General features: G+C 41.7%; 2 protein-coding genes across 4 annotated transcripts; both read right to left on the minus strand.

Annotated features, from left to right (window-relative positions):
- Positions 1 to 3,361: 3,361 nt before the first annotated feature.
- On the minus strand, positions 3,362 to 11,185 carry b4galt3 (UDP-Gal:betaGlcNAc beta 1,4- galactosyltransferase, polypeptide 3). 3 transcript variants are annotated; one of them, XM_061812449.1, is made up of 7 exons: positions 10,896 to 11,185; positions 9,311 to 9,805; positions 8,625 to 8,860; positions 7,882 to 8,072; positions 7,540 to 7,662; positions 6,153 to 6,257; positions 3,362 to 5,004 (listed from the first exon to the last, which is right to left on the minus strand). In XM_061812449.1, the coding sequence occupies exons 2-7, from the start codon at positions 9,594 to 9,596 to the stop codon at positions 4,653 to 4,655; spliced, it is 1,293 nt and encodes a 430-aa protein (XP_061668433.1). In that variant the 5' UTR covers positions 9,597 to 9,805; positions 10,896 to 11,185; the 3' UTR covers positions 3,362 to 4,652. The 3 variants fall into 3 exon arrangements, with proteins under 3 accessions (XP_061668433.1, XP_061668442.1, XP_061668451.1); XM_061812458.1 differs by lacking the exon at positions 10,896 to 11,185 and adding an exon at positions 10,673 to 10,808; XM_061812467.1 differs by lacking the exon at positions 6,153 to 6,257.
- Positions 11,186 to 13,194: 2,009 nt separating this feature from the next.
- On the minus strand, positions 13,195 to 20,348 carry bgnb (biglycan b). Its single transcript, XM_061812481.1, has 7 exons — positions 20,102 to 20,348; positions 16,248 to 16,360; positions 15,590 to 15,803; positions 15,385 to 15,495; positions 14,997 to 15,090; positions 13,564 to 13,702; positions 13,195 to 13,486 (listed from the first exon to the last, which is right to left on the minus strand). The coding sequence occupies exons 1-7, from the start codon at positions 20,346 to 20,348 to the stop codon at positions 13,286 to 13,288; spliced, it is 1,119 nt and encodes a 372-aa protein (XP_061668465.1). The 3' UTR covers positions 13,195 to 13,285.
- Between the last annotated feature and the right edge of the window lie 7,514 nt (positions 20,349 to 27,862).

Consider the following 27,862-nt stretch of genomic DNA (forward strand, 5'->3'; position numbering starts at 1 on the left):
GTGTGCTGCAACAAAAGCAGAATTAATTCACATGATCTATGCGTTGTTGTGAGCTCACAGCTGAGGAAATTGTCCAGTGAGGCTGCAAATATGGATGACAGCAGCAGCTGAGCAGCAGTGGGGGAGAGACTGGAGAAAGGGTCCAACCTCCGCTGACCCTGACCAATGATTCGATTTCCGCCATGGCTTTCATCTGTCATGAACATCTCACCTAGTCGTCCATTACATTATTTTACCATAGCTAATGAGCAAAATATCAAGAGTGGTTATATAACAAAATGGTTTGACTTACTATGGTGGTAGATTTTCTCATCGATGCGTCACATGGACTCCGTCTGTCCTTTTTCCTTCCACAAGAGCACTGCTTTGTTTACAATTTCAAGACAGATACCATTCAGAAATCCTCAATACTTTGGCATCTGGCATAAATAGAATATTTATTAATTATTGCCCAGAGGTAATTGACCAGGGTTCAGCAAGATAAACTGATCTTCCTTGCATGTTTTATTTCTCTACATGAAAACAAGAACACCATTGATGTTGACTGATGTCTGTCACAAGATGGACGAGGTGGTACATCTTCATCTCCAGTATATATGACTTGCCTATGAACATATCATCTCGTTCCTAAGCCTTTGGGTATAATGTGACATCACACCACTGTTTGCACCAATTTTAGGAAGGCTTTCTACAAATTTTAGGAGTGTTTTTATGGGAATTTTATGGGTAACTTTCTTTCAGAAACACATCTGTGAAGTCACACACTGGTCTTGGACGAGAATCCTCGGCTTGCAGTCTCCGCTCAAATTCAGCCCAGAAGTTCTCTTTCACGCTGAGCAAGGCCAGAAATGTGTGCAGGCCAGTCAAGTGCATCCACACCAAAGTCTCTCATCCATGTCTTTATGGAGCTCGCTTTGTGCAGTGGTGCAGTCATGTTGGAAGAGGTAAACTCTCGCCACAAATTTGGGAGCGTGGAATTGGTTCAACTCCGTTCATTAGCAGAGACATACAGAGTTCCTCTTATTGTAATATTTTGGACAATTCCACAGTCCCAGCAGTGAGCTACCTCACAGATGGGCCTCTAGAAATATGGATGAGAAGACATCCCCATAAAGACAATCCTAAACATTGAGGAAAGCCTTCACGGAAGTGTTGATGCTGTAATGATGTCATATTAAACCCTTTGGATAAAGAAGGGGATGTCATTTAAGTTCGTAGGCTTGTGAGTGAATACTTTTGGCAAAATAGTGTAAAATTATGCCATTGACAGATTTTTTTCATGACTATGTGACCGATGAGCATTATAAAGTCACTTGTGGAGTCCCACAGGGATCAGTACCTGGCCCTCTTTTGTTCAGTATTTAAAAGCTGATTCTGGCGATATCATACAATGACTGACACAAGAATGGTAAGCTGCAAATTCGGCTGAGTACATTATCAACATTAGTACTGACCAACAGAAATTAGGTGAAGGATTAAAATGCATACATTAATTTTCCTTTTACTTTTACTATTTTTAGCTTTGTCAGAGATCATTAATCTTTTTCACAAAATGAGAGTAAAATAATTTACTAATAGCAATCAAATTTGGTACGGGTTCTATTTACCATTACCAACATCTGGAGAGAAATTGTCCATGCTGACTTCAAACATATAAATCTGACCTGTTAGGTTAACAGCCTCAGTGATAATAACTAAACGTTAGCAGATTCTTCCCTTCACCTAAATTCCAATTCAAAGTCTATTTCATTCCCACCTAGCAACCTAAGAACATCAATATCAATCCCGTACAATTCAATCTATCTCGTTCTAACACATGGTAGTGAAATGATGACGTTCAAAAGTCTTGACAAACCTACAAAAGCAAATGTGTCAAAGGATAATATGAAGGCTTAACAATATTGTGTGCAAAGAGGTTTGAGTGTCCCCGGGGTTAAGATAGGTCAGTTGTGTCTCACAGGGCTCACAGTAACAGGAAGTGACTAAAGGCTGTCTCAGGCTGCCGCAGTCACTTCAACAGGCCAGTGTGTCAGTCTTCTGCAGAGAAACTGCAAAGTAGACTGTCACTGCTGTCATTTACTGACATAAAGCACGCTAGAGAGCATCCAGGTGGAAGTAGATTCCTCCACATGATCGCTAATAAAGAAACGCAAACATTTTGTGCGACGCTTGCTAGTGACTTTATTCCCGTGGAGCGAGTGTGACTGAGGTAGTTGTTTGGGATGCACCGAAGCTCTACTTTTGTTCACCCAAGTTTGCGTTTGGCCATCTCTCAGTGGGTCATGCAGCATTTGCGATTATGAAACAGATCGAAAATAAAAGGCCGGGAGGGGTCACTGTCTATTTATAGGAATGAGCTCATGTCCAACTTTTTTTAATCCCGCTCTTCATGCCCACACAGAACACTCATGCAAGCGATGATGTAACAGGTTTGTGCAGTTTCACAGCAATGTGTTGATTAGAAGACATGGCTAATCATTTTCGAGTGACCAGTTGTCATCAACATTCACACTCAAACGGTGTGGGCGGTTCATTACTGTCCGAGTGTCTTCACAGCACACGTGCAACGATTATGAGTTGGGTGTGAATCAACTTGCTTTTGCAATATCACCTATGAGTAATCTGTTGCTATGGCACATGTTGCAAAACACTTACACTAAACACGTTATTATAGAATTGTTCTTTATTTGCTCCACTCGGCAGTTTCAAGAGCTTTATAAAAGAATCTGCTTTTACAAAGTCGCCACTGTCAGAGGTGCAACGTTAATTTCACAAATTGTGAATTATTGTGGGTGTATGTATAGTCTGCGACTCAAAATATGCTTCTCCTAATATTTAGTACATGTAGACTAATACAAGAAAAAGCTCTGTGTATATTAAGGAGTGCAGTTGTACGTTACCGCAGTTGTACGTTACCGCAAAGCATTTTCAAACCGAAGCCTCGCTTACATTGTCCATCAATGTGGATTTCATCAGACAGCGCAGATGCTTCAATTGTTAAAGCCGGTCAGCATCCGAAGTGAATTCTCTTTCGTGAAATAAAATTCACTTTTAGAGTATAGAACAATGCCAACGTGAACTAAAATTTGCAGATACACTTCTGAAATTGCACATCACCCTTACAGTAAATGCATTCTATATTATCGAACAAATATGTAAGTTAATAATTTTATTTAAATAGATACTCCTCAATTAATATTTTCTTTAACTACCTCCACTGAGTAACTGATGTGCGATCATGTTGTTTTGGGTGAGCCAGAATTGAGAATGAAGTTGCGCAGCTTTAAGCTGGTAGGGTCTATCATGTGATGCAAATGAGAAAACCTCCACGCAGAGAAATGCACACACGTGATTGGCTGAATCCTGTGAATGGCGAATGTTAATACTTAACATTCATGTCACACACGCTGCAGCTTCATTCATTCCTAGGCTCCAGTCGGCTTTGTGCCACCTGATGAGCTCACGTTATGAAGCCATCAGCACATCTTTGATAATGAGAGATGGACATATAGGATATAGGCACAATCAGACAAATGTCATCGACCATTAAACAAGTCATATAGCTCACAAGCGACTGGAAAAACAATTAAAATACATTCAAATTTGTATCTACTACATGGAATGATAATTGCAGATCATAAAAGCATCATATTTCAAGCCACGTCATCAATTTAACGTTGTGTGGAGCAGCAAGATGCGCACTGGCTCCCCCCCACATCCAACACCACCACCACAAACAAACACACCCATCTCTCCTTTTGTAAAACTCAAAAATTACATTCAAAATGGCGGAGTTAAGAAATAAATAATGTCTGTCCTCTGAGAACAATATCGTCCTTCTCAATTGTTTCCATGCACATTATAATGAAAATGAGATTCACAAAATTCACCGACACAATTCGAGGCTTCTGATAGAGTCATATTTAGCGATACCCTCTATGAAGATGCTTTAAATCTGTACAGTGTTTGTCACAAGTCACTTTTAACGCTGAAACATTCTGACAGAAGACACAAGGTAGGGATGTGCCTTAAATATTAACTGCAAGGTTGCTTTTCCTATCCCGGTTAGTATGAATAACACCACAATATCAAGAAGCATTACTCCATGTAAAAGGAGTATCATTATAAATCATGCCCAGTGTATGATGACAGTCATGATCGATAAATATTATGAGTCAAAAAGTAGAGTTCCGTTCCCCTCTGATCTGATTGTCTAGAAACTAAAACTCAAAAAGAGTGAGGCACCAAACAAAAATACAAACCAGTAAACAAATAAAGAGGTTTCTCTATATAAATATAATCTCTAGAGACACTGATGCACAGATAGAAAACAGCTATACCGGGACAAATGTGTAATCTCTCAAATTGCACATCCCTGCGCTCAAAATGTTTGCCACGAGACCGGAGAAATCATGAATCTCGGGTCGGGACTAGTTTATAAAAGCGCTTTACAATAGAAGGCACAAGTTTTATTTGCAGCGCTCCGGATGAAGGTGCAGGTTAGCTAGATTGTTCAACCCAGTTTTGCCAGAAAGCCTGAAGGGAAAACCAAGTGGCATCCAAAACCTGTTGCAAACAAAGAAATCTGGTCTACCACCTAGCCCTGTAGGCATTCCTGCATCTTTAAAAAAACAACAAAAAGCCATTTGGTGCTACATGTGAGAAGCATCCACGTTTCCTTTCTCCTGTCTAATTTCATTAGCTGCCTTTGTCCGAGGAGGTTCTGTCTTCGGGGTGTCAGGTCTCGTCACATTGACATTTACCGCCTTGGATCCTTTGCTTTCTGGCCTCTTTGTCCCCCGATTATCTGTGGCTGCGGTCTTGGAGGTGCTACGTTGGTGAACAGGGGTTGAAGTTTTCCCCTGAGGGCGACGGGGCTCCTCTCCAATGTCAACTGTGAGGTTAGTGTAGAGGGGTTCCCGTTCTCTGGAGAGGAGCTCGTAAGTCAGGGAGTTGAGGCCGTCAGAGCGCCAGTTGAGTCTGGTCCTTTTCAGGAGGTCAAATCTAGAAAAATTAAAATCACTTCATCTTCATACTTATTGGATTAGGGAGATGTTATGCTGTGAAAATGCATATTGGTAAAAATATGACAAATTGGGCATGTCTGGCTAATCTTAGCATTTGCAGAGCATGTGGAGGATGTCCACTTAGCAACATGATTCCATTAGCAAGAAGTATCTTCTCTGAGTTTGTTTGAATTATCATGAGTGCTTTTATACATTGCAGGAGAACAACTTTCACTTTGTTAGTGTGTCACTGACCTGCTGAATGAAGTGTGTCATGTTTTGTCACTAAGGGGGGGGTTTGTGATACGTAAATGCACCACGTCATGCAAGAGGAATGTCTATTTGCCCATTTGTTTCACATCAGACTTTTAAAACAGAGCACTGGGTTCCATTACGAGCCAAGTCAAATGAATACACCCACTCACTTATGAAGACTACAATGATATTACTCGTGATCTTTCCGAGTAAAAAGTACTCACCCTGCTTTACATGTGTAGTACGATTCCACTATTTTATCCTGTTAGATTTCAATATGAAGTTTGTGAGGCGTCAAACTTTTTTGCATTGATCGTCAACGTTTCACTGTAACTCTTGACATTGCGTCCTGCTCCGTCCAAAATCTTAATTCTGTGTACATATCTTTGCGTGAAATAGTTGAGACCTCTCTGTATAACTCTATTGGACAAGTCTGACGCATTTTGCAAAAATCATACCCAAATATCACCTGGAATAAGGGGATAGAGAATCCCGGTCAAATCTGTTATGTTCAGTCACCATTTTGGAAGATTGTGGGGCATGGCAACTGTAGCTGAGGAGGGCGGAGCTGAAGATCACCAGTCGGAAAGGTCCATTGCAGGGTCACGTGCAAAATGTGCAATACGGTGGTGATCATAAAATATCCATGATCAAAATGACTTAATCAAAATTCTTGTGGAAATTAAAACTATGTAAAAATCATCAAAATGTATCATACAATCACATTCTGTGATTTTTTTTTTCATATAAAATGAAGAAACACATTTTTAGAGTCTTATCATTGTGCAAATGTTTGGCCACTTCTAATAAGGCCTCTAAATTTAATTTATTTTGCTATGTTTCCACAAAGACAATGATCGTCAGGCGACTGCTGCAGTGGTTTGTTCGTACCTGTGTGGGTTTTGCTCATTCCCTCGGTCACCTCTGTGCTTGATCATTTTGTAGTGACCAACGGCCGCTGGGGGGCGCACAATCTTCATGCCAGACAGACGCACCCTGGTGGAGCAGCAGACAATGTCAACACCCACAGAAAATGCATCCATTTTCTGATCTGCTTATCCTCACAAGGTTTGCGTGAGTGCTGGAGCCTATCCCAGCTGTAAACGGGCAGGAGCCAGGGTACACCCTGAACTGGTTGCCTGCCAATCGCAGGGCACATAGAGACAAACAGATGCACTCACAATCACACCTAGGGGCAATTTAGAGTGTCCAATTAATGCTGCATATGTTTTTGGGATGTGGGAGGAAACCGGAGTGCCTGGAGAAAACCCCCGCAGGCATGGGGAGAACATGCAAACTCCACACAGGCAGGGCCAGGATTTGAACTGTGAGGACCAGCTGTGCTACCATGGCCCTCCCATGGAGAATCAGTCAGCAAAATTCAAAATAAAAGACTACATGCTATGACCACTACCAGGTGACATTTGTCTATGATGTCTCTGGTCAAGGTACATGGGTGCTCAACATTTAATCCTTCCTGTTAAAGATGTTTTTTTCCCCCCTTTTCAAATTATTGCTGATGAGGTTAAGTTAAAAAGTATGTACAAAAACTGCATGCAACTATTGAAGTTATTAGGAGGGAGTGCCAGTAATATTATAGAAATTCCTCTCATAGTAAAATGCTTCCAGTATTTGCAGTTTTGGACTATGGCCTCACATTATGCCGCCTGTTAATTGTTTTGTTTAGTTGTGAAGTTATGAAGTAGGATAGACATGTTCGGTCGAAAATTGTTGTTTTTTGAGTTTAACAAATTAGATGGGAGCAGAAAAAACTATTGTAGCCCAACACCAATCACCAATCCAGCTCTGTCAAGATGGTATCGATATCGTGTTTCTGCTTTATCTGTTTATCCACGTTCCCTGTTGACACCTGGCTGATTTTCCTTTATTCAATTCCTGTTGTACCAAGTGTCTACAGACATCTGGACAAGGAATCATGTGCCATGTGACTCTTGGCTCCAGCTGTCTTTGGATTTGACTGTGTGTAATGCGTCCAGTGTGTCACTTAGTGGGAAGGAGGCAGCAAAGGGAGAATCCCCACCTGACTCGCTTGTCAATGCAAACATACTCACTGAGCCCATTGAGGTACACAGCAAAGCCACAGTACTGGGAAGTGACGTGAAGATGAGAGATGACGTTAGCTCACAAATAAGTCAAGTGGTGGTGAAAGAAAAAACAAATGAACATGAAGCAGTGAAAGTAGAAACAGAAAACTATAACGAGCGAGCAAAGCCAAAGACGATCATTATATTTTGACCGTGTCAAACTAACATGTTACCTTGCGGCGATGTCATCGTCCTCTCCACCCCAGCCCCAATACTGGTTCGGGAAGCCGTTCATCTTCATGTACTGGTCCGGAGTTACTGCAGAGACCCCACCAAAATACTGCGGGTAGGGTAGTCTACGAGGGTCACACAGGCAACATAAGATTCATACACTTGGCTATTTTCTGATCATTCAAATTTGGCAAGGGTTTTAACAACATTCTTCTCTGTGGTGTGTCAAATTTACAAGCGACATTATTGAGTATCTATTTTAACCTTCTAGGTTCTGTAATTAATCCATTTTGGAGCTCAGATGGTCATAGTATGTCCAACACATTCTAATCATGAGCACCGACCTGTATCGAAATTTGTCCATGGCCACAGACAGGTGTGTGGGAAACTGTTTGTGGCAGGTGTAGGTATTGTGGTCGTTCTCCGGCAGCAGGTCGACATCATGCAGGAAGATGCAGTTCCAATCTTCATCTCGTAGAGCTTCCCTGACGCCAACGTTCAGCAGCTTGGCTCGGTTGAAGGTTCCATTTCCCCACTGCGAGACAAAAACAATGCGGGATATTTTCCAGAAATATTTTTGAACTGGAGCGGAGGCAACACGAATCCCTTCCGTGGCTCACTCCACCGACTTCTGACTTCATAGTTAGTTTACACTTTCTTCACCAATGTGATATCTGTGAAAAGGTCCGTGCATATGTCACTGCAGCACTCATGCCGTGTTCTACACAAGTATCTGCCTCTCCCCGGTTCTCTTTTAAAACTAAGAACTGTGGAAGTTCTATTCTTGCATGGATTCAGAAAATCATAAAGAAACCAACAATGTAGTCCAACAGAGTGACCCTGCGCGAATATTACTGCCATAGCAGTTGAATTGCACTAGCATGTGTCTGTAGATACAGCAAAGGTGTCAAACTCATTTTCATTTGCAGGTCACACAGTTGAATAAGTGGGCCAGACCAAGCTGTAAATAACGGTTCCAAATAATTCCTTTTTTGGGGGTGAAAATAATTACAAATACATTTGCAACGTATTTGTGGTTGTACAGAATAACATTGAACAGTTTGCATCAATAACCTGTTCTCCTGACCTGCTGCACTATATAAATGCTGTAGTGGATCTGTTGTCTCTGCAGGAAAGGATGGAGGTGGTAGAGGAGAGCACGAAGATGCATCTGCCGGTTCCGGTACGGTACCACAATGGCAGTGTGGTACCGGGATTCACAGTCCGGTGGGCGGTAGCGTCCGCCCGGCAACACCAACGGGTTTCTCGTTCTGATCTCCTCTAAAGTCAGAGGTGATGAAAGGTGCACGGACACAGGCCCGACTGTGGGGAAAGGAAAGGTTTGACGTACAATCCTTCCAATTAGACAGATCAAAATTTATTTTATCTACAGTAGACCCCCGCCTGCATACTAGTTCGGGAGCCAGGGATTCACCTTTATGGATTATTTTGAATGTTTATTTTTCAGTATTTACATTTTTTCCCATTTTTCTTTTTGTTTTTTTTTTTTTTGGGGGGGAGGGGCAATAACCAATCCCCAAAACACTTGTTGGCAGTTTCTCCCTGTTTATTATAACTTTGGGGGTTAAAATTTGGATTTCTTTTTTCTCAATGCCAATATCCAAAAATATTGTAGAACTGGGGCGGAGGCAACACAAATCCCTTCCGTGACAAGATTGGTCATCAATTATACACAATTTGTATCTCTTTGCAGTCCAGCCTAATGCCTACGCACCCTCAAATCGTGGGGGTTCACTGTTTTAGCGTCCTCACCCAGCAGCGGGGACACAATCTGGCATTCGGCCAGCGGCGGTCCCGTCACAGGAGGTCCAGTGCCAGAGTTGCGAGGTGGGGGAGGCGGCGCTCTCAGATGACTGAGGTTGGTGTAGACGTCGTGGGGTCGCGAATAATCGAACTCTTGCTCCGTGGTGTGAACCAGGACGGACACCAGGCCTTTGAAGCCCCCGAAGGAGAAGTATAGCACAAAAGCAAACTGGAAGCCCACCAGCAAGGCCAGTGTGCATGGGGAGTCCAAAGAGCGCCCGCAGCATGCCATCATAAGCGATGTCAATTCCAGACACGGAAACAGGATGGGTGGAGTTGTGGGGAGGGCTGGGTGGGGGGGTGTCACAGAGGAGAGGAAGAGGAGGTGATGCAGGGACAACACAGTGGGAAGGCTCACGTCTGCACAAGGAGAGTGGCCATTATCTGGGACAGATGATAGTCATGCTCAAACTCAATCTGGACTGCCATCACCTTGTGGCCTCACTGAGAAAACACAAAAGAAGAACACATTCACCAACAGGAAGTACATGAATTTCGTGTAAAGGTGGGGGCATGAGCCAAAGGAAAAACAATTTCCGTTTTGGTGCAAATGTCTTGTTACTGCTCAAGGACACCACAGCACTGAGTTTGGGTGACAGATTGGTTGGAGTCTTGAATCGAGGTCCCCATGGTGGCAGGTGAACTAAACCATTGGTCCACAAGTTCATGGCTGTGGATAGGTTTCTATAGCAGGAATGGTCCAAACACAGAATCAATGCACCAAACTTCCCTTAAATATGTTGAGACAGATTTGTTAACCTGGAAGTGACATGCTAACAACAGAAGTCTGTGCTCTACCTAACGCGATTCTCGTCACTCTCCATAGTGTCCATCCATTAATTTTCTATAAAGCGTGTTCTCATGATGAAATACAAGGTTAAAAAAAAACATTGTTGCTGGTATTCAATAGAAGAATGGCTTGTGGTCATTACAGCAGTCCTTTTGCAGGGCTTTAATTTCAGCTCCCGTGGGACAAAGTGTGTGTTGTGCCAAGTGCATGATGAGAAGAGAGGCGGAGATTGCGATGCCAAACTCCACCTCTCGCTCTCCTCACCATGCACTGCGCGAAAAAGAAATTCAGTATTGCACGATGCTACAGAAATGCCCTGCTGCGAACTTCACCTAACATGCTTGGCAATGGCACGCAAGTCTAAATAAATGTCCGGTTTTTTTTCGTGATTCAGCGATGTGGCATTTCCGTACGGATGCATGCCGCCGATGCCTGCAGACCAAATAAATCCAACGCCACAGTTCTCTGTCAGTACAAACAATTACACGCAAGAGCCAGCCTGAATTCATCACGTTACTCACGCTGTATTTTTCTTTTTCTTTGACAGTCACGGAGAAGCTGCTTCGGAACGAGCTCGGACAATAACAAATGGTGCAGTAGCATCCGTACTTCAGATGAGATGATCCAATCGACAAGGCAATGAATCATCTCTGACAACAAGTCCAAGCGCGTGTCCACTCGTCGGCCACAAGCCAGCTGTTAATTCTGATGCGTTTGCAAGCTCTGTTGCTCCCGTGCACTCACCAGCCATAAGATCGCTGCGACATTTCCGAACCAGCCCGAGGCTTCCGTCGACAATCCGCAGGCCGCAGCCTGCCTCCCGAAAGAGGCGATGGACCAAAACATCCAGCTTGTTTGCAGATGCTCTTCGCTCCTCCTCCTCTCCGTCTTTCCTCCTAATCCCTCGTTTGAGGGCGAAATGGGTCGGATGCAGACGAGCTCACACGCGAGAGCGTGGCCGGAGACGCCGCATGCATGATGTCCTCCTGCAGGTGTCACCGCGAGAGCGACGCGAGCGCATCATCTGTTGCACCTTCGCGTCATCACTAAGTGACCAAAACACGTCAACAGTCCATCAAAATGAAAAAGACAGCATAAAAAAAATGGAAATTGAAGGAATGACAGACAGATCAGCCAAGGTAGTTTTTGGAGGATGACGATGATAATCATGACTATTGTTATTATTTCTTTATATATCTTCTTAATTCATGTTTATTTTATTTATTTAAAGGGGTAAATGTATTTTTTTAGAAACACGTTAATGTGGTAATAATCCAACAAATATTAAAGGACTCTTGATAATACAACTCATCAGGCCAGATTAAAGAACAAAGCATGGGGGGCACGGACCATACTTTGTTCACACCTTCGAACTAACACCGGAATGTCTGAGGTTCATCAATACTTTGCTGGGTCGCCAAGCATAACATTACATTACTAGCAAGATAGGCCTTATTTCGTTTTTTTTTATTTATTTATTTATTTATTATTTATTTATTTATTTATTTATTTATTATTTATTTATTTATTTATTTATTTATTTATTTATTCATTCATTTATTTATTGCTCCAGTGGTAATTAGCTGCACTAAATTCACTATGTTGAATTGACCGAAGCAGGTCAGGGTGGATGCTTTGTTTCATATTCTCGCCCACAGGCAGCAGCTTTTCCCTCTTCTGCCGGACTGAACACAACACTTTATTTACGTGTATAAACATTCACCTTGACAGATCCTTTGTTGCTCCACAATAGCAGCGAAGCGCAATGTCGATTCAGCACTAGTCCAACGTGTCTGGCACCTAAATGTGTGTGGCTTATTTAAAACGGTTGAATGAGTGCATTGATGCCGCATGAGTAGACGGTTGGATGATTGGACTTCAGTTGATAGACCTATCGCTGCAAAATGGCACATAGACATCTTTGACATAATTTATTTGCATTCTGTTGTGTTGGTAATAATCTGTGAAGGTTTACACTGGAAAAGATGTACATACTGTATAGCACCATTAAACATAGAATATGGGTTTAAATTCATGTCTTCAAGGCAGTATGCGTATATTCCAATAAGGACCCGTTGACATCTTCTCGAACAATCTTAGCAATTAAAATAGTAACAGTTATATCATGATAATAGTAGAATGTGTATGATTCATTCTACCAATGGTTCCCCTTGTTTAATTTTTCTTCAATATGATATTGGACCCAGAGGTTGCTCTCTGGCTTAATGCAGCATTTCGAAATGTCTTTATTCACATGCAGCAGTAGCTTGTCAGATTACAGAAAGGAGAAAGGACAACATGTCGACGGCAGAAGCGTCTTTGTGTTACCAAGCACAGAGAAAAGGAAGCAAAAATTGTGCAAAACCATGCATCAACACTACTTGAGTTTGCAGCACTACGTGTACACAATACTTTTTATTGTCCGTAAGCAAAACCGGTGTGTGTGTTGCTCGAAATGGGGCACACCCCCACTACTTTAGTGCCCCCTCAAGGACTACTTACAGAGCGCAGAATAGTGATAAAAGGCACAAGTGACTCGTGACGCAGAACGGTTGGCAGTTCAGTCAGATGAATACAATACGTGTTTACAGATGAAGGAGAGGCCGCTCGGTCAAGTGAACCCCAAATCCGAAGAAAACATGTCATTGAACCAGCTCAACTCAAATTTGCATCTTGGTTTCTGTAAGTCTTGGTGTTGGTTGCAACATGGCGAGAAAGTGAGAGTGTTAGATATTAACGCCATTTTTCAGACAAGTCTCCTTTTGTACAACACGCAGTCATAAAAAGCAACATTTTCTAAATTTAAATATCTATAACTAGGCTTTCTGGGTATTGTCAACGGGTAATCTTAATACAAAAAGAAATAAGCTTCAACTATAAAAAGAGACATTGTGCAAGGGACAATTATTATTATTATTTATCCTTTTGTTCTGGCCAAACATTCTTCTCAAATAAGAATTTTCTCTGCCTTTAAACTTCCATTTCATCCACTTCCTTCCCATCAAAGAAAAATAATGAAAGAAAATCTCCATCTTCCCAAATATTTAGATTTTTTTTTATTAATTTAAACTGTCTCCTTCATTCCTCCATCATGAGACCCTCCTAATCTGCATTTGCGAGCAAACTCCCCTCCTCTACTTTTTGTAGTTTCCGAACTGGACGGCCATTCGGCCGCTGACGCAGCGGAACGTTGCAGGCTGCACCTCCCAGTAGTTGACGGGGTTGGCGAAGAGACTGATGCCGTGGTAGAAAGCCCTCTTCGTTCCTGCTGGTCCTTTAGGACAGAAGGCGTTCAAATCCACTTTGCCGATGTTGTTGTTGTGAAGGTACACCACCTTGGGAGCAAAAGTAGAACATTTGTGGCTTGTCCTTGCAAAAACCGTGACAAAGCCGAGGGTTGCTGTGGACACACCTGCAAGTATTTCATATCTGGGAGGCCTTTGGGAACCGTGGAGAGACGATTGTTGTCCAAGTGCAGCTCTCTGAGATGCGCTAAATAGGCAAGACTTCCACCTTCGATATTACGGATGTGATTAAAACTAAGACCCAACCTGGAACAAAAATGGTAAGTACATTGGAGTGAAACCTGTCTTACGGTCTCACCGTTTAAATAAATTTTACCAAAATTGTGTGGCTGCTTTGAAAGGCCATCATCCAGTCCAGCGACCCCAAAAGATCAAGAAACTTTTTTGCGACATCTTTTTTAATAATGAAAACAGAACTCTAATAAAATCCTAATTTAGAATGTAAAGCAACAGTTTCATGTTAAATCAGTGCAGCTTTGTGCTGCTCATTGTGGTGTGTGCACCTTGGCCACTAGGGGGCATCATAACACAGGCAGCCATATCATATACAGAGTTGATGATGAAACAGAAGACCATCTCAACAAAGCTGCAATAAAATAATTTCTTGTTTTTCCACGTGTTAAAGAATACACACTGTATTGTTAAGTTCTATCTGTATGTGTTGCTACCCCTTGTGTCCAAATTTGAGTTGTTTAAAGGTTTAGAAATACACCAACATCAACGCTAGTTTTGCTAGCCCATCTATGGCGTTTTGCATTAAAAAAATAGCATTTAGCTGAATTTTTTTAGACATAATTAATGTGGTTTGGTTGAACACACAATGTGTGTCTTTTTTAAGACCTGCTCCCTATCTGTCAATCTGCTGCTTGTAATGAACTTCATTGTCTTAATAGCTAACTCGCTACCTAATTGTAGCTGTCAACGTGAGAGGAAAAAAATTTACCCCAGCAGCGGCTCACATTTAAAAAAAAAACGGACAAATCGAGGTATCACATAATCTGGTTAAAGTTATAATACAGTAATTATCATTAAAAGACACACAGAAAAACTGCAAAATCTCTCCTGAAATAGTGTCATTTCTTCTCTATATGGATTAACCCTGTTAAAAAACAGTTCACTATTGTGTATTTTAGCCGATTTTTTCTTTGTGAATTTGATATAATTTGATTTGTTCCTTTTAGGCTTCAGCTCAGGACTGTTGGGAACCTGCTCTATTCTTTCTACGGCAAAATTCATGCAGTAGTCTCGGGAAAAAAAAAAAAAACTACTGTGTAGAGGCGAGCAGTTGTCGTCAATGCAGTCGCAGTTCATTGGTGCAAAAACACCTTGGCATCTTCAACACATTCTGACCAGAATCAGGATTCATCACAAAAAATAACTTTCTTGATTTCACTCAGATGTACTGGTCATCCCACATATGCATGTTCATTTTAAATTCAATGACAATGCTTGTTAAAACAGAGAAATTGGTTACCGTATCCTAATTTGCAAACTTCTATGTTGTGTGAAGTTTTTTAAAATGCCTCCTACTGAAGGTTACCTGAACAAGTTCTTATAGCGTTTCAGGTCTTCCAGTTCCACAGCCTGGATCTCATTGTGGTCAAGATGAAGCTCATGGAGACTCTCGGGAAGATCTGAAAGAAAAACATCAATTGTCTTTGTTGGGCTCCACTGAGACTTAATAAATATATTATAAATAGCTGTTTATTGTATTGCAATCAGGAGTGTTTAGATTTCTCATCATGCTTGATAAGACCAACTGGAAGTGTGGGATCTTCCATCAACGCATTCAATTGACTATATGAAGGACAGAGGATCAGCCTTTCTTGCTGTCAGGCAGCAAAACTAACAACTCAAGTGCTGTCCCGCCTTTGCCTGAGTGTTCTATCCTAAATATATTTTGCATATAAGTCACAAAGAGCCATTACCTTTGGGCACTCCAGTCAGTCTGCTGTCTGATATGCGCAAAAAGTTCAGTTTGAGACCCTTGAAGGCACCAGGCTCAAAACCACTGTTCTGGATGGGGTTGCCTCCCATCTCTGCAAAATAGAAGACAGAACACGCTTTCATCACAAAGGCACTTTCAATCATAAATGCACAGTGAATATCAAGGCTGTGTTCAGGGTCTTTGACCTATGCAGTTCATGGTGCCCAGTCCAGAGAAGGCACCAGATTGCACCTTCTTGATGCGGTTCTCGTGGATCCTGATCTCCACCAAGGAAGGAGGCAAGTTTTTGGGGATCGTAGTCAGCAGATTCTTGGAGAAGTAGAGCTTCTGCATGCTCTGGAGAGGGAGGAATGCCTTGGGGTGGACCTTAGAGATGTAGTTGTTCCTCAGAGATAATCCCTGTGAAAAGTGAGTCTGTTATGTGGAAGCTCCCGAATAGCCAACAGAAAAGAATGGACTCCCCGCAGGATGTGTGAATTCAAGCGAGATTAATATCTCTCCACCCGATACATTGAGGACGACTAGGACTGATATAAGGTGTTCAAACAGAGATCTTATTGCATAATGTCTTGTCTTACCGGTGCTACAAAATGTCGGTTAGAAGTAAGTAAAGCTCCGCAAAAGAGAAGCAGAGGTTGACGAGTTCCATCTGGCCTCGGCCTTCATTTTTCACGAATTTAACCATTCAGATGCGTGTAACAGAAATGGAAAGAAAATATCTCAATCTTCTTGGAAGTGGAGGTTCTTCATGATATTTCACACAACCAATGAAGCCAATGTAAGCTGCTTCTGTTACGCATGGACAGTCCATGTGAATATGGCCAGACTGCATGTTTTTCTTACGTATAAATTGGTGAGGCCCTTGAAGTCGTTCTCTTTCAGTTCGGTGATGTGGTTGTTCTGAAGATCCAGGAATCTGGTGTCAGGAGGAATATTATTTGGCACCTCACTCAGACCTGGAGACCAATAAAAAACACAGCAGGGAGTCATATGCCATTAACATTCACTGCCATTGACAGCTTTAGAAGTCAAATATCCATATTAACTGGGAAGGCTGGCAGTGAATTAAACACTTCCATGGGCAATTTGAATTTAGATCCTGAAAAGATGTTTTGTGTTCACTGTGCAACCACTTGAGATATACAGACTTAGACTTAAGGACAATAAGTGTGTTTTAAGGGCTGAAAATTAAACCAATCACAGTGCCACAAAATGTCTAATGAGCACTTTGTGGTTTTGAGCCATTACTGGACTTTAATGAGAGTTGGACATAAACACAACCATGGAGGTCACCCACAGACGTCAACGGAGCGCATAACAGGTTGGTTGCGTACAAAGACATGCACACATATATACACACCCACACATACACACACAACAGATGGGGACACCAGATGTTTTCCATCTGGTCTTCATTTGACCAAAGTCAAAGATGGCGATTTAAGTACCATCAGTATGAAGCTTCTGTTAAATGAAAAGGAAACGGCACAAGCTGGCACTCCGATGGTTGTGTGTTATTGTTGTGTGTGTGTGTGTGTGTGTGTGTGTGCGTGTGTGTGTGTGTGTGTGTGTGCGTAGGTGTGTGTGCGTGTGTGTGTGTGTGTGTGTGTGTGTGTGTGTGTGTGTGAAGGAAGGAATGTCAAGGAAGCTTTTTTTTTTTACTTGAAAGACCCACCAAAAGGCCAAAAGATGTCTTTTAAATTTGATACATTACAAAGAATTGTGTTTTTAAAAATTTTAATGAATACTAATTTTGTCAGATTCAACATGTTTTTAAAATAGGGCTCTAATGGACAAAGACACGCCCTTGAGTTGCAGGACTGCCTGGACATGTGTGACTGTTGAAACTGCTGGAGAAAACCCTTCACTGGTCAGTCAAATACTTTCTCTTGTACACAGTGTGCTCATGTCTGTAGTCAGGTGTTGGCCAACTAACATGTGCCGGAGTGGTCATGGTTAATAAACAGTTCATTTGCCTGTTATGTGGGGACATACACACGAGAAGCGAGGCGCTGAATTATTTAATGACACCGCGGGGCACAAAAATTCTGCATTGAGACTCAGGCGACATCATGCTTACACCACTATCCATTTTCCACAGAGAATCGCACTGCAGATATGGCCAATACTGTATTTCAATAATCAGAGCCAGTGAAGAGCGCTACCCAAAAGGACAAATAACGCTGTCACAATTATGGCATTAAACAACCCCAAATAACCAACAACAAGATGAATAAACAGTTATCAAATAAAAGTTGCTCGACCGACTAGCGAGCAGTTCAGGATACATTGTCTTTCGCCTAAAGTTAGCTGGGAGAGGCTCCAGCACTCCAGCGACCCTTTCAAGGATAAGCGGCTCGGAAAATGGACGGATGAATGAATGTTTATTTCTTGTGCTGGTGCACCATCTAGTGGCTGCATGACTGATGTCTTCTTCTTGAAGACAGAAACAAGAAGTTCATTCATTGACTTCATTGTAGCTAGCAAGCAGATACACCTTATGTTTTCTGATGGATTTTTCTTGTTGAAGTGTTGTCTGTAATTGTTTTCTTTTTTTTTTTAAGATACCTGTACTTTTCAAGTGTAATGTACATACATGATGTATGTTTTAGCCAAATGGACACGAGTGTTTGCCGACCTCAAATGGTAATTGCTACCGCGCTAGTGCTAATCGCAATTGTTAACCATTTGGTGTATCCTATGTTGGTGTCTCATTATTCATGTGGAAAAAAAGATAACATGTCAGATAACAAGGAAGTCATCTTCAACCTTATTAGTGGGAAAAGGAAAAAACTTTGCAAATTTTTGCACCGTCTTGATCATTAACCACATCACAATTCAAATTCCAAGTACAGCGTATGTAGCAAATGGCTCGGTCCTTTGCTCAAGCCGGCCACAAAACTCAAACCCCAACTGGAGAGAATCTTCATCTGGACCGTGAGCAAGATGCAAGCTTGGCAGCGAGTACCAGTTTTCCCGTTGGCATCTAGTGTTTCACAACCACATCTACCAGCCACAGCTGTCCATTCAGAGTTAAGTTTAGACATGGCTTGGGCTGTAACGAGCCGCGCCCTCTGTTTCACCACCGGTGATCGAACTGCGCGGTGCCGTCCAGCTTGGGTTCAAATCCACGCATTACTGAGAAGCGTGCAAGTTGCATGGTAGCCTTAATCATACACCAAATTCACTTTGTGGGAGCAAAGGCAGCTTTCAGAACATAATATTTCAAATAGACTCCAACAATCTGCTGCTGTGGGAGCATAATCTTACTCGGTGAATTGAGGATTTTAAAAAAATGAACAATCTTGAGATGTGCCAGAGCAGCTTTCAGATTGCATGCTACCGCCGACACTTTCAAATGTGGAATGCGCCATCAAAGCTGATAGTCCTTATAAACAAAGTAGAACAAACATCCAAGAAGTAGCACTGAGAATGAATCGGCCAGTGACCCAAAACCTCAAAGATTTCACCCGTAAAGCCACACAGCTCAAAGGCTTCACCACATACTGACAAAACTGGCACCTTGTCAAACCCCCAGCGCCCCTCCAGACAAATACTTAACACCATGTGGGGATGCACACGGAGAGGAGACAGACGCCACTGCCGAACACACATCTGTTCTAAATAAGCATTCAGGAAATTATATGCTTCCACATTTATCCTCTGCAGAAACGCCAGGCTTTCACAATAAATACTGAGTTTGCAAAGTGATGAATCAACAAAACTTTTACGTCCAAAGAGAAAAACAGCAAAGGTTCTTACCTGTAAATATGGAAGCTCACATTCATTTTAGTCTACGTAGAACTGATGATCAAACTTAAAATGAAAACATTGAGAAATCCTCCGCACTCTAGCTGATCGCAACATCATATTTAAAATAGTTTTGATCATTATTGGTTGATGAAAACTTTCGATGAAAGTTGACAGGTAATATTGACCATATTAACGGGAAATGTTTTAACACAATGTCTGGGTAGAGTCTCCATTATCGTGGTTATGCTAATCTAAAAGTTGAAGTGAAAGCATCGTGCTCCGTAGTTGTCAATAACTTTTCCCTTTTTAATTGAAAAGAGAAGTGAAGAAGGGTTTTAGTTCTGAAATGTAATTCTGAAAATTCTGAAATGTATTTCATTACAGAGAGGTCCATTTGGATTTGATTTCTCTTTTGTGAAGCTGAACATATCATTTACTGTCATACTAAATTCTTCTGAGAACCCGTTCACCTAAATGTGAACAAGCTTGCCTCCTGTAAGTGTCTGCTATTTGTCCATGATTGTACTGGTTTTCTCTCGGCTTCGCTTAATCCTCAACCCATTGGATCCCTCTCAATCCACAAACTTTGTCTTGTTCCTACCATAGCTCCCCTTATTTTCTGACTAAACCTCATCTTCCAATCAATATCTGCACTCAGGATCTGGAACAGAGACTCCCATTTTCAAAATAAACTTGTTTCCAAGGGATAAAGCAAGACGTCTCCGCTTTTTGGAGTTCAGTTCAGGCTCAGACTTGCAGTCTGCGTGCAATTCAGATGAGTTTCACTAATCATGTTTGCTTTGCCGACGGGCCCTTTTGAAAACCTTGCACATTTTATGTTGACAAATATCACAGCGATATCTCCATTTTATCCCCCCACCCCACACCCCACACTCAGACACACACACACGCACTCTCACACACACAAACACACTCTCACCGACCAAGGTCAGAGCACTGGACCACTTTGAGTCGACACTGGCAGCCGAAGGGGCAGGTGGGCATTTCAGGAGTGGGCAACTCTTCAATGGCTGATCCTTCTTCCTCATCTTTCATCATGGCCTTCATGTCAATGTCTAGACTGTCCAAGGCAAAATCCCAGAAGCCTTTCTGCTCGAACGGCAGGGCACCGGATGGGGAGAGCAGCTGTGCCACGCATAGTAATAGCAGGAAGGAACAACAGGTCTTCATCTTTGTTTGCCACACCTTGGAAAAAAGAAAAAAAAAGAAGAGTGAAAATGAACAACAGTCCACAGAAATAATCTGTCAACTTTTTAGAAAGGTTTCAAAGCCCCGCCTTTAGAAATTATTTTGATACAAAAAAAAGAGGGCAAATCATGCACCTGCCGTAGACCCGTCATAGTCTCTAAACTCTCTTCATGTCCGTCCGACATGTTCGTTTGACTTCAAATTGCCGTGCTCCCACCCAACAAAGGGGAGAGGTAGGCCAACAGGAAATGTTTTTCCGTTTGCTTTTTAACAGTCAATGGTTGCTGTTTTTTTTCAAGCTAAGTATAGTGATTAATGCACTTTGTAATAATATGATACAGTCTGATGAAGCTAAACTGCGCAGCTCAGATGTTTACACCGCACCAAGAAGGAGGCAAAAATCAGTTCAGGGAATTGAAGCCACTCCAACCACAAAATGTCGGCGTCTGCTTCCTGCTCACCGAGCTGAGGTCAGGTCTCTTCGTGGCTCTCGAGGTGGAAATTATTGCAACGGTGCAGCCTAACAAAGATGCAATTCATTCGCAAAAGTAGCAGGCTAAGCGCAAGTGTAAGTGTGAGCGTGGTCCTCTTGCGTGGCGTGTGAGCAAAAGAATGCTAATTGCGATCTACAGTCCTATGAGTACGTGTTGGCTGGATTTATTCTGCCTGTGCTGACCACTCACAATTTTAATGGGTTCATTTACAATTATATCCCGTCATACCACCAAACAGAAAGCTGGTCGGGAATCGCTGGTGTGGTCAAAAATAATCGTGACTGCATTAATTGATTGTTGCTCGAAGCAAAACACAGCTCGCAGCCATTGTCGTGTTCACCCATTTTCTGATGCATGGCTGCATAATCCCACGAGGTGCTAGAACTGGTGTTCGGGTTGGGGTGCCAGTGGCTTGCGTGCCAGCGGCACCAGCAGCTCCTTCTGGTTTGTAACAGAAGCTTGAGCAGAAACTTGACAAGTGTCAGGGAAATGCTAAAACTTTGTGAAATCTACAGTTGATGGTTCAGTCAGAGACTGATATTGAGCCATTGAAGATCTTCACGATGAGTTTTTGCTTTCGCAGAGTTTCTGATGTTTTTTTTCCTTTTTAACCTTTTTCATCAAATGTACCAGGAGATTATCTGAAAAGGACCAAAAATATGATTGTAAAGGGATTCTTGTAGATGGCATTTTCAATAACTTACATGAATAAATAACTTGAACTGGATCATTATCATGCCTTCTCCGTTGTTTGTAGAGCATTTATATTATCATTAAATCATATGTTTATCCTTTAAGAGTATTTTTCGTCTGGTACGAGCACTACTAGCAGTACAGGGGCTCCCTTTACTGATACGTGAAAGAATTACGAGCCAAATACAGTTCACTTTATTGAATTTTTCAGTCAATACGTTTCTATTTAATGTTTATTAACTGCACGTAAAATATATGTGTGTATTTTTCATTTTCATTTTCCAAAGTGTCAATGTTCGAGCCGCATAATGTTACAGGGATGATCGTATTAAGGTTACTTTTTGGGATTCAAACCTCTGGCTCGTTTTTGATGTACACTTATAAAAACGCCGTATTTTATTGTTGGTCATTATGATGGAAAGCATTGGTGGGGTTTTTTCACTACTTTATATCATCAAGCACTATCACGGGTTTCAACTGGATGGAAACGCTATTCAACTCTATACAACACTGGAGTGGTCCATATTAGTGGTGAACACATGTTACTGTTCTGACACGTGTACTGCACACGGAGGAAATATTTCACACACTGAACATGTATTTCAAGGCACATTTTGTTAGGATTGCACAGGTGCGTTAATTGGTTTCGCGTCTTAATTCACAACAATGTCTTTGTGTCAGTGAAAAGAATTTTAGATTTCTGTTAACCACAACCACCCCCACAAGTATGGGGAGGTGAGGTGCCAAGATAACAGTTCTTGTTCTACTTTAACTCATTTAGAAAAAAAACCCATACTGCATGACGTGGACCTGATCTGGCCCTTGCAAACCGTTCCCTGCAGTATAAATAGCAGCCAAATTATACCGTTTTGCAGCAAAGAAATAACAGCCGTGGCCGTGGCTTGGTCAGAAGAATGAAGCCAACAGGACCCAGCCACGACGGCACATTTATCCAGCATCGCACAATGGCACACGGAGAAGAACTGCAACACAACACCAACGCACACCTACAATTTCTGCAACATGCGCAGCACCAAATTATGGGCGATATCACAAATATATTGTCCATCTAAAAATGTGTGCCCTAATCAGTGGGTTTTCAAAGGTCAAACCAATGATTTGTCTGCAGCTTGTCTGGATGTGGCGTGAAATGAGGGCTCAGGGAAAAGAGCTGGAAAGAGGACGAAAAGATGGAAGGGGATAAAGCCAAGCAAGCTTTGCAGAGAAACACAGCTACCGTTAACACAGCGATATCCCAGCCACTCCATCTTTTCTGTCGGAATGCTTTTCCTCTCTACATCCAGTTTAATTCTGAAGAAAAAAAAACGCGCCAACAACATTGGCTAGAGATAACGTACATAAGATTAAAAAAAAAAAAAAACGGTGAGACAATAAGGCACCAGTGGTGCAGAGATGAGGTCTGACAGGGAAATTATTGAGCTCAAGAAAATGAGGAATTGTTTGACGTAGCACGGGAATAAAGTCAAATTAACCATACTTTACTCCGTTCAATATGACACCAAAAAATTGACCACATGTGACCATGCCTCAGTTATGCTCTTTTGGAAAATGCATGTCTGTAATGTTCAAGCATCCACATACTTTTTGGCCAACTCTCTCATGATGTTCATCCAAAGTGCAAGAATCATCTAGAATTCCTATTTTCTGTTCGGGGCTCAGCTTAGCATTGATTCCCCACCTGTACTGTACATTCGTGCACAAAACCATCTTCAGTTTTTGAATTCACCTAACACATTTAGTGATATGGCTGAAAGGGAACAGATTGACATATTTAGTGAGCAAAGGGAATAAATTGACGGAAGGGTGCATAGTTATTTGTCTTTTAAGATTCCTACACCCAGCATCTGAGGTTAGTTTCACATTTTGGAGTATCCATCATGTACTGGGAAACTCTCAGACCTAACTTCCATCACGAATATCGCATATATCTATCATTCCCATGAGGCAGGATTTGATCTTGTCAAACTACACATCTGTATAAGATATTACATGCGGCCTGGGTGGCAAAACCCTGGCGCACAACCCACGACGTGTATGGTCGTCATTGAGTCAGGAGAATCGTACAAATCCCTATCATTTAATTTTGACTGTTATATTTGGAAATGTAACCACTCCTTATTTGGGCTTTAGATTCAAACCTAAAAAAAAAAAAAAAAGAAAAGAAAAGAGCACCACTTTTCAAATGCCTTGTGAGACAAGAACTTTTCTACCAAGCATCCTTCAAACTGTTTATACGATGCACAACATTCATCCAAATTTTGTGTACCACAAGCAGTGAGGCGAGGGTTCAGAAAGGTAGCCATTTTTTTTTATATGGCTCATTTGAGCAGAATTTACAGAGTCGAAACGCAGACAAGATTGCGTCAGGATTCAAGTAAAAGCTGCCACGTCATTGTTCTAAACCGCCAGAGACATAACGCCTCGAGTGAATGGAAAGTCCATATTTGAGGTGGTAGTTAGTCAGATATTGCGGTAGAATATGGTTGGGTAGGGTAAGATAGTTTGGCTTGTTTTTCGTTTTTTTTGGGGGGTTGAGTGGGTGGATGTGGATGTGTCGGTCAGTTAATAGCAACATTAGTCAGTGGGTGGATGAATAACAACATTACCATACCCTGCCAGCGATGATCCAAAAGGAACGCAGCATCCATGAGGAGTTGTCAATTTGGGGAAACTTGCCACGTCAACGGTCACTCCTGATTAACACACGGGCAAACCGAGAGACCGCAAAGTGCCAATTGCAGATTTAGCTTTTTATTGTTATGTGGAGAGAAAAGCTATCCATGGCCTGGGTTGGACCAGGGGGATTTTACTATGTTTACGCAAAGTGTTTTGTAACATGTCTGTGTTATTCTGAACAGAAATCCAATATAAAAAGCAATCCAATAAAGCCAGAACAACACAAACCTAAAACTCACAAGTATTTGCCTGTGGGCCAAACACGCCGCCACTTGCACGCACATCGACAAGGTGTTTTAGTCTGAAATTAAATCAAACCTTCCTTCCTTCAGTGTTCCTTTAGTTGACTTCTCACTTTTGTTCATGCAAGCAGACACACACAAACGTTCAGACTACAAAGTGCTGCTGTTGCTTCTGATTATCTTTGTTCATGTGCACATCTGCGCAAACTTGCATTTATTTCTGTTCATCCATGTTGGACGCTGTTGTAAATATGGACATAGATATTTTGTACGTGCGTGTGTGTGGTTGCTACTTTGTTGGAGTCAAACTGAAATGTCCCCAAGGTAGGACTGATAATGGCCTATTCTATTCTATTCTATTCTATTCTAATTCCCACAAGCCCAGTTCACACAGCTCCTTACACAGGCTGAGCTAGGCGTGTCTGGTAGCAGGCTCCGTGTGCAGTTAAGTGGCCCAGCGGCTGTAATTTAGTGAGTGTTGCCCCTAAAAAAAGGGAAGTGTTTGGCAACTTCTGTGAGGTAGCCCAGCTTGGATGTGGTGGCAAGCTGCTGGGAGCAAAGATGCACACAAAAGAACAGGAAAAGCCTGTGAGATGATCCCAATCAAAAAAAAAAAAAAAGACTTGTGAATGTGGCAGTTGGTAGTGGTAGAATGAATAGACCACATGCATGACTTTGAAATGGATGGCGGGCGAGACAGGTGAATGGCGGCACATGTAGGAGTGTGCTGGTAAAGCCAGACAGGCTAATAAGCGGGGAAAGTAAAGGGACAGGAAACAGGCACGTTTCATTGACAGTGTCTGACCGATGACACCACACTGTTTGCTCCGTCGTTGTGCAGTTAAGGTGACTCAATGGCACCAGAGGCTCATTCGATGCGCGTGAGGTCATTGGGATGAGACCGAATGGGCCCATCGGGGTGGACAATGTTTTTATTTTACACTTCTTGATGCAACAGCGGAATGTTAATATTAATAGAGGCATTGTTTGTACAGTGTGATGACAATAAAACTTTATGCTAATTTTAAGATCATCAGAAAATGAATATTACTCTTTGGCAACAGTTTGCGCCATCTGATGTAAATCTCGAATAAAGGTTCAAAGGAGATAATAACTGTCGTTGTACTCTATCAACACCAACCAAGTGTCTTAGATGACAAAAAAATACTAATAAAATTAATGATCACCATGCATTCATTTGGATTGATGAAACTAACAGAAACACTGAATCTCATCTTTGCAATCAAAAAGGTCCAATTTTGTTGTTTTATAGGAATTGCACCGTGCCAAGGAGTTGTACTTCAAACCTTGTTGCTTCTCAATGATGGTGACAAGAAAACAAGTTTTACATTTGTGTTAACCAGTGGAAATTATTTTTGCAGGACTGATAATGCAATGCCAAATACAAAAGTTACAATTAAAAGGTAATATTATAGTGGAAAAAAAATCCCCTACCTTTTGAATAGATATCTGATATTAATTCCAAATTCCAAGAATAGATGGAACAGTGTTGCCTCCCTCTGTGCGTCAGATTATCCTGCAGATGATTGTTTTTATATGTTCATCACATTCAGGGATTATTACAGTATTTCTTGAGGTCCTCTGACATCCAGCCTCTGCTCCTCCAGCACCGTGCGCCACTGTGAGCCAAATCAGGGCTTCCAGCCCATAAAGTCAACAAGCCAGCCTCCTTTCTCCCCTTTTTGGGGGGACAGAGGGGGAGGAGGAGGAGAAGTGCAGTACCACTTAGCCATGATTGCTGCTCTGGAGAAAATGTTTCAGTTTTATTGTTAGGAGTCTTAAAAAAAAAAAGAAATAAAGAAGAATACAACATTGATGAATAGAAATCATCACAGTAATAGTGTATGACATGCAAGCATTGTTAAATATGCATCTTGTAAATTGATCAGCAACGTGGGAGAGCTCCATGACTATCAGTTCCAGTTTATTGCAAGTGACAAGCACAATCCGAAATACGATTTAAAAAAAAAAACACAATGAACCGGATATTGTCATATCTTTAATCTTAATCTGACCAACCCATTAGGAACACCTGCAAATCACTTCTTCCTTATGTTCTTCTTCTTCTGCTTCTGCTTCTTTTCTTTCTTCTTTGTTGCCACTCCCCGTTGAAGTTTACTGTCAAACAAAACCTAAAACCAAAATAATTACATGTTGTGTATTGAAAATATCCACATATCTTTTTCTTAGGAAAGGCTTCTTATCGGAATGCTAACAAAACAAAGCAAAACGACTTTGGCAGGGGAACAAATAGCATCGGATATTTTGAACACAAACAGTTGAGTCACACTTGCAGGCAGATAATATAGCAAAACTCACAACATGTTCTTTATGAACAACCAATAGCTTAGGGGGCTTCCTGAAGTGTGATCACTGGATCCATAAACTGGATTTCGTATGTCGGTATCATACTGGCACACAAACCAAAGGAAACAGCACAGTGTTCATTGAATTAAAGCAAAAATCGTTGCAAAAACTTTTGAATTTTTGACAACATATTTCCATATTTTCTGACAGTTTGTTTTAAAACGTACACGTAAAATGTTTTTCGGGGGGTACTTAGAATGAATGAATGGTGAAAGATGATTTAGGATACAAGCGCTTTGGGTTACGAACTCGAGCACCACTGTAATCGAAACACTCTTCCCTGCCTCTTGTCAACCTTCATCTGTGCTCCTCACCGGCAACCCTCATGAGGAAAAGCAGCACGGAGAAATTTGAGTCAGGCAAGACATTTGCTCAAAACTATAAATTTAAGGGACATGCAATATTTGTATCTTCTATGTTCTTATGTAGGGTTGAAGTAGATATTAATCTGTAGCTGCTCCTGTGAATTTTAGGCATATCTTGTACTGGAAGTGATTAGATTCATGTGTGTTTAATATTGTGGCTGGTGGGTGTATTTTCACAAAGTGCTGTGTTTGAAATTTGTAAAAACTTATGAAGATGAGCTTTATGCATTTGAAAATCCAAATTCAAGGTTTAAAATAATAATAATAATAACTTTATGATTATTTGTAATTGTCCTCGAATGGACCTTTCCAACCTGTCAATCACTTGTACTATAATAGCCAATCAGATAGCCGCGTTGTCTTAACCCCTGGCTTGACACGCTCCTCTCGCCATATTGTCCCACAAGCAATGCTGGTTGTCAGTAGTGTGCGCTTGGAAAAGTTAATGTTACAAAGAAAATGGTTCTCAGATGTGCTCGGGGAACATGCAATTCTGATGAAAGATATCCTGCGAGGTTACACGGGGCCCGGTTGATTCATTCTCCAAAGCCTAAAACACTGTCGGGGAAGTGTCTACGGTGGATTAAGGCTTGCAGAAGACCGCACGTACAACTAAA

The sequence above is a fragment of the Syngnathoides biaculeatus genome, chromosome 2 (assembly GCF_019802595.1).
Source record: "Syngnathoides biaculeatus isolate LvHL_M chromosome 2, ASM1980259v1, whole genome shotgun sequence".
NCBI classification, from domain to species: Eukaryota; Metazoa; Chordata; class Actinopteri; order Syngnathiformes; family Syngnathidae; genus Syngnathoides; species Syngnathoides biaculeatus.

What these genes read in the sequence shown, in the direction of transcription:
- b4galt3 (XM_061812449.1), bottom strand. Translation starts at nt 9,596, where the DNA reads ATGATGGCATGCTGCGGGCGCTCTTTGGACTCCCCATGCACACTGGCC. An exon ending in ATGGACAAATTTCGATACAG is followed by an intron (nt 7,663 to 7,881) that starts GTCGGTGCTCAT and finishes TGACCCTCGTAG; the next exon opens with ACTACCCTACCCGCAGTATT. An exon ending in GACGATGACATCGCCGCAAG is followed by an intron (nt 6,258 to 7,539) that starts GTAACATGTTAG and finishes CTGCTCCACCAG; the next exon opens with GGTGCGTCTGTCTGGCATGA.
- bgnb (XM_061812481.1), bottom strand. Translation starts at nt 20,348, where the DNA reads ATGAAGACCTGTTGTTCCTTCCTGCTATTACTATGCGTGGCACAGCTG. An exon ending in GGGCACCATGAACTGCATAG is followed by an intron (nt 15,496 to 15,589) that starts GTCAAAGACCCT and finishes TCTATTTTGCAG; the next exon opens with AGATGGGAGGCAACCCCATC. An exon ending in CGCTATAAGAACTTGTTCAG is followed by an intron (nt 13,703 to 14,996) that starts GTAACCTTCAGT and finishes TTTTTGTTCCAG; the next exon opens with GTTGGGTCTTAGTTTTAATC.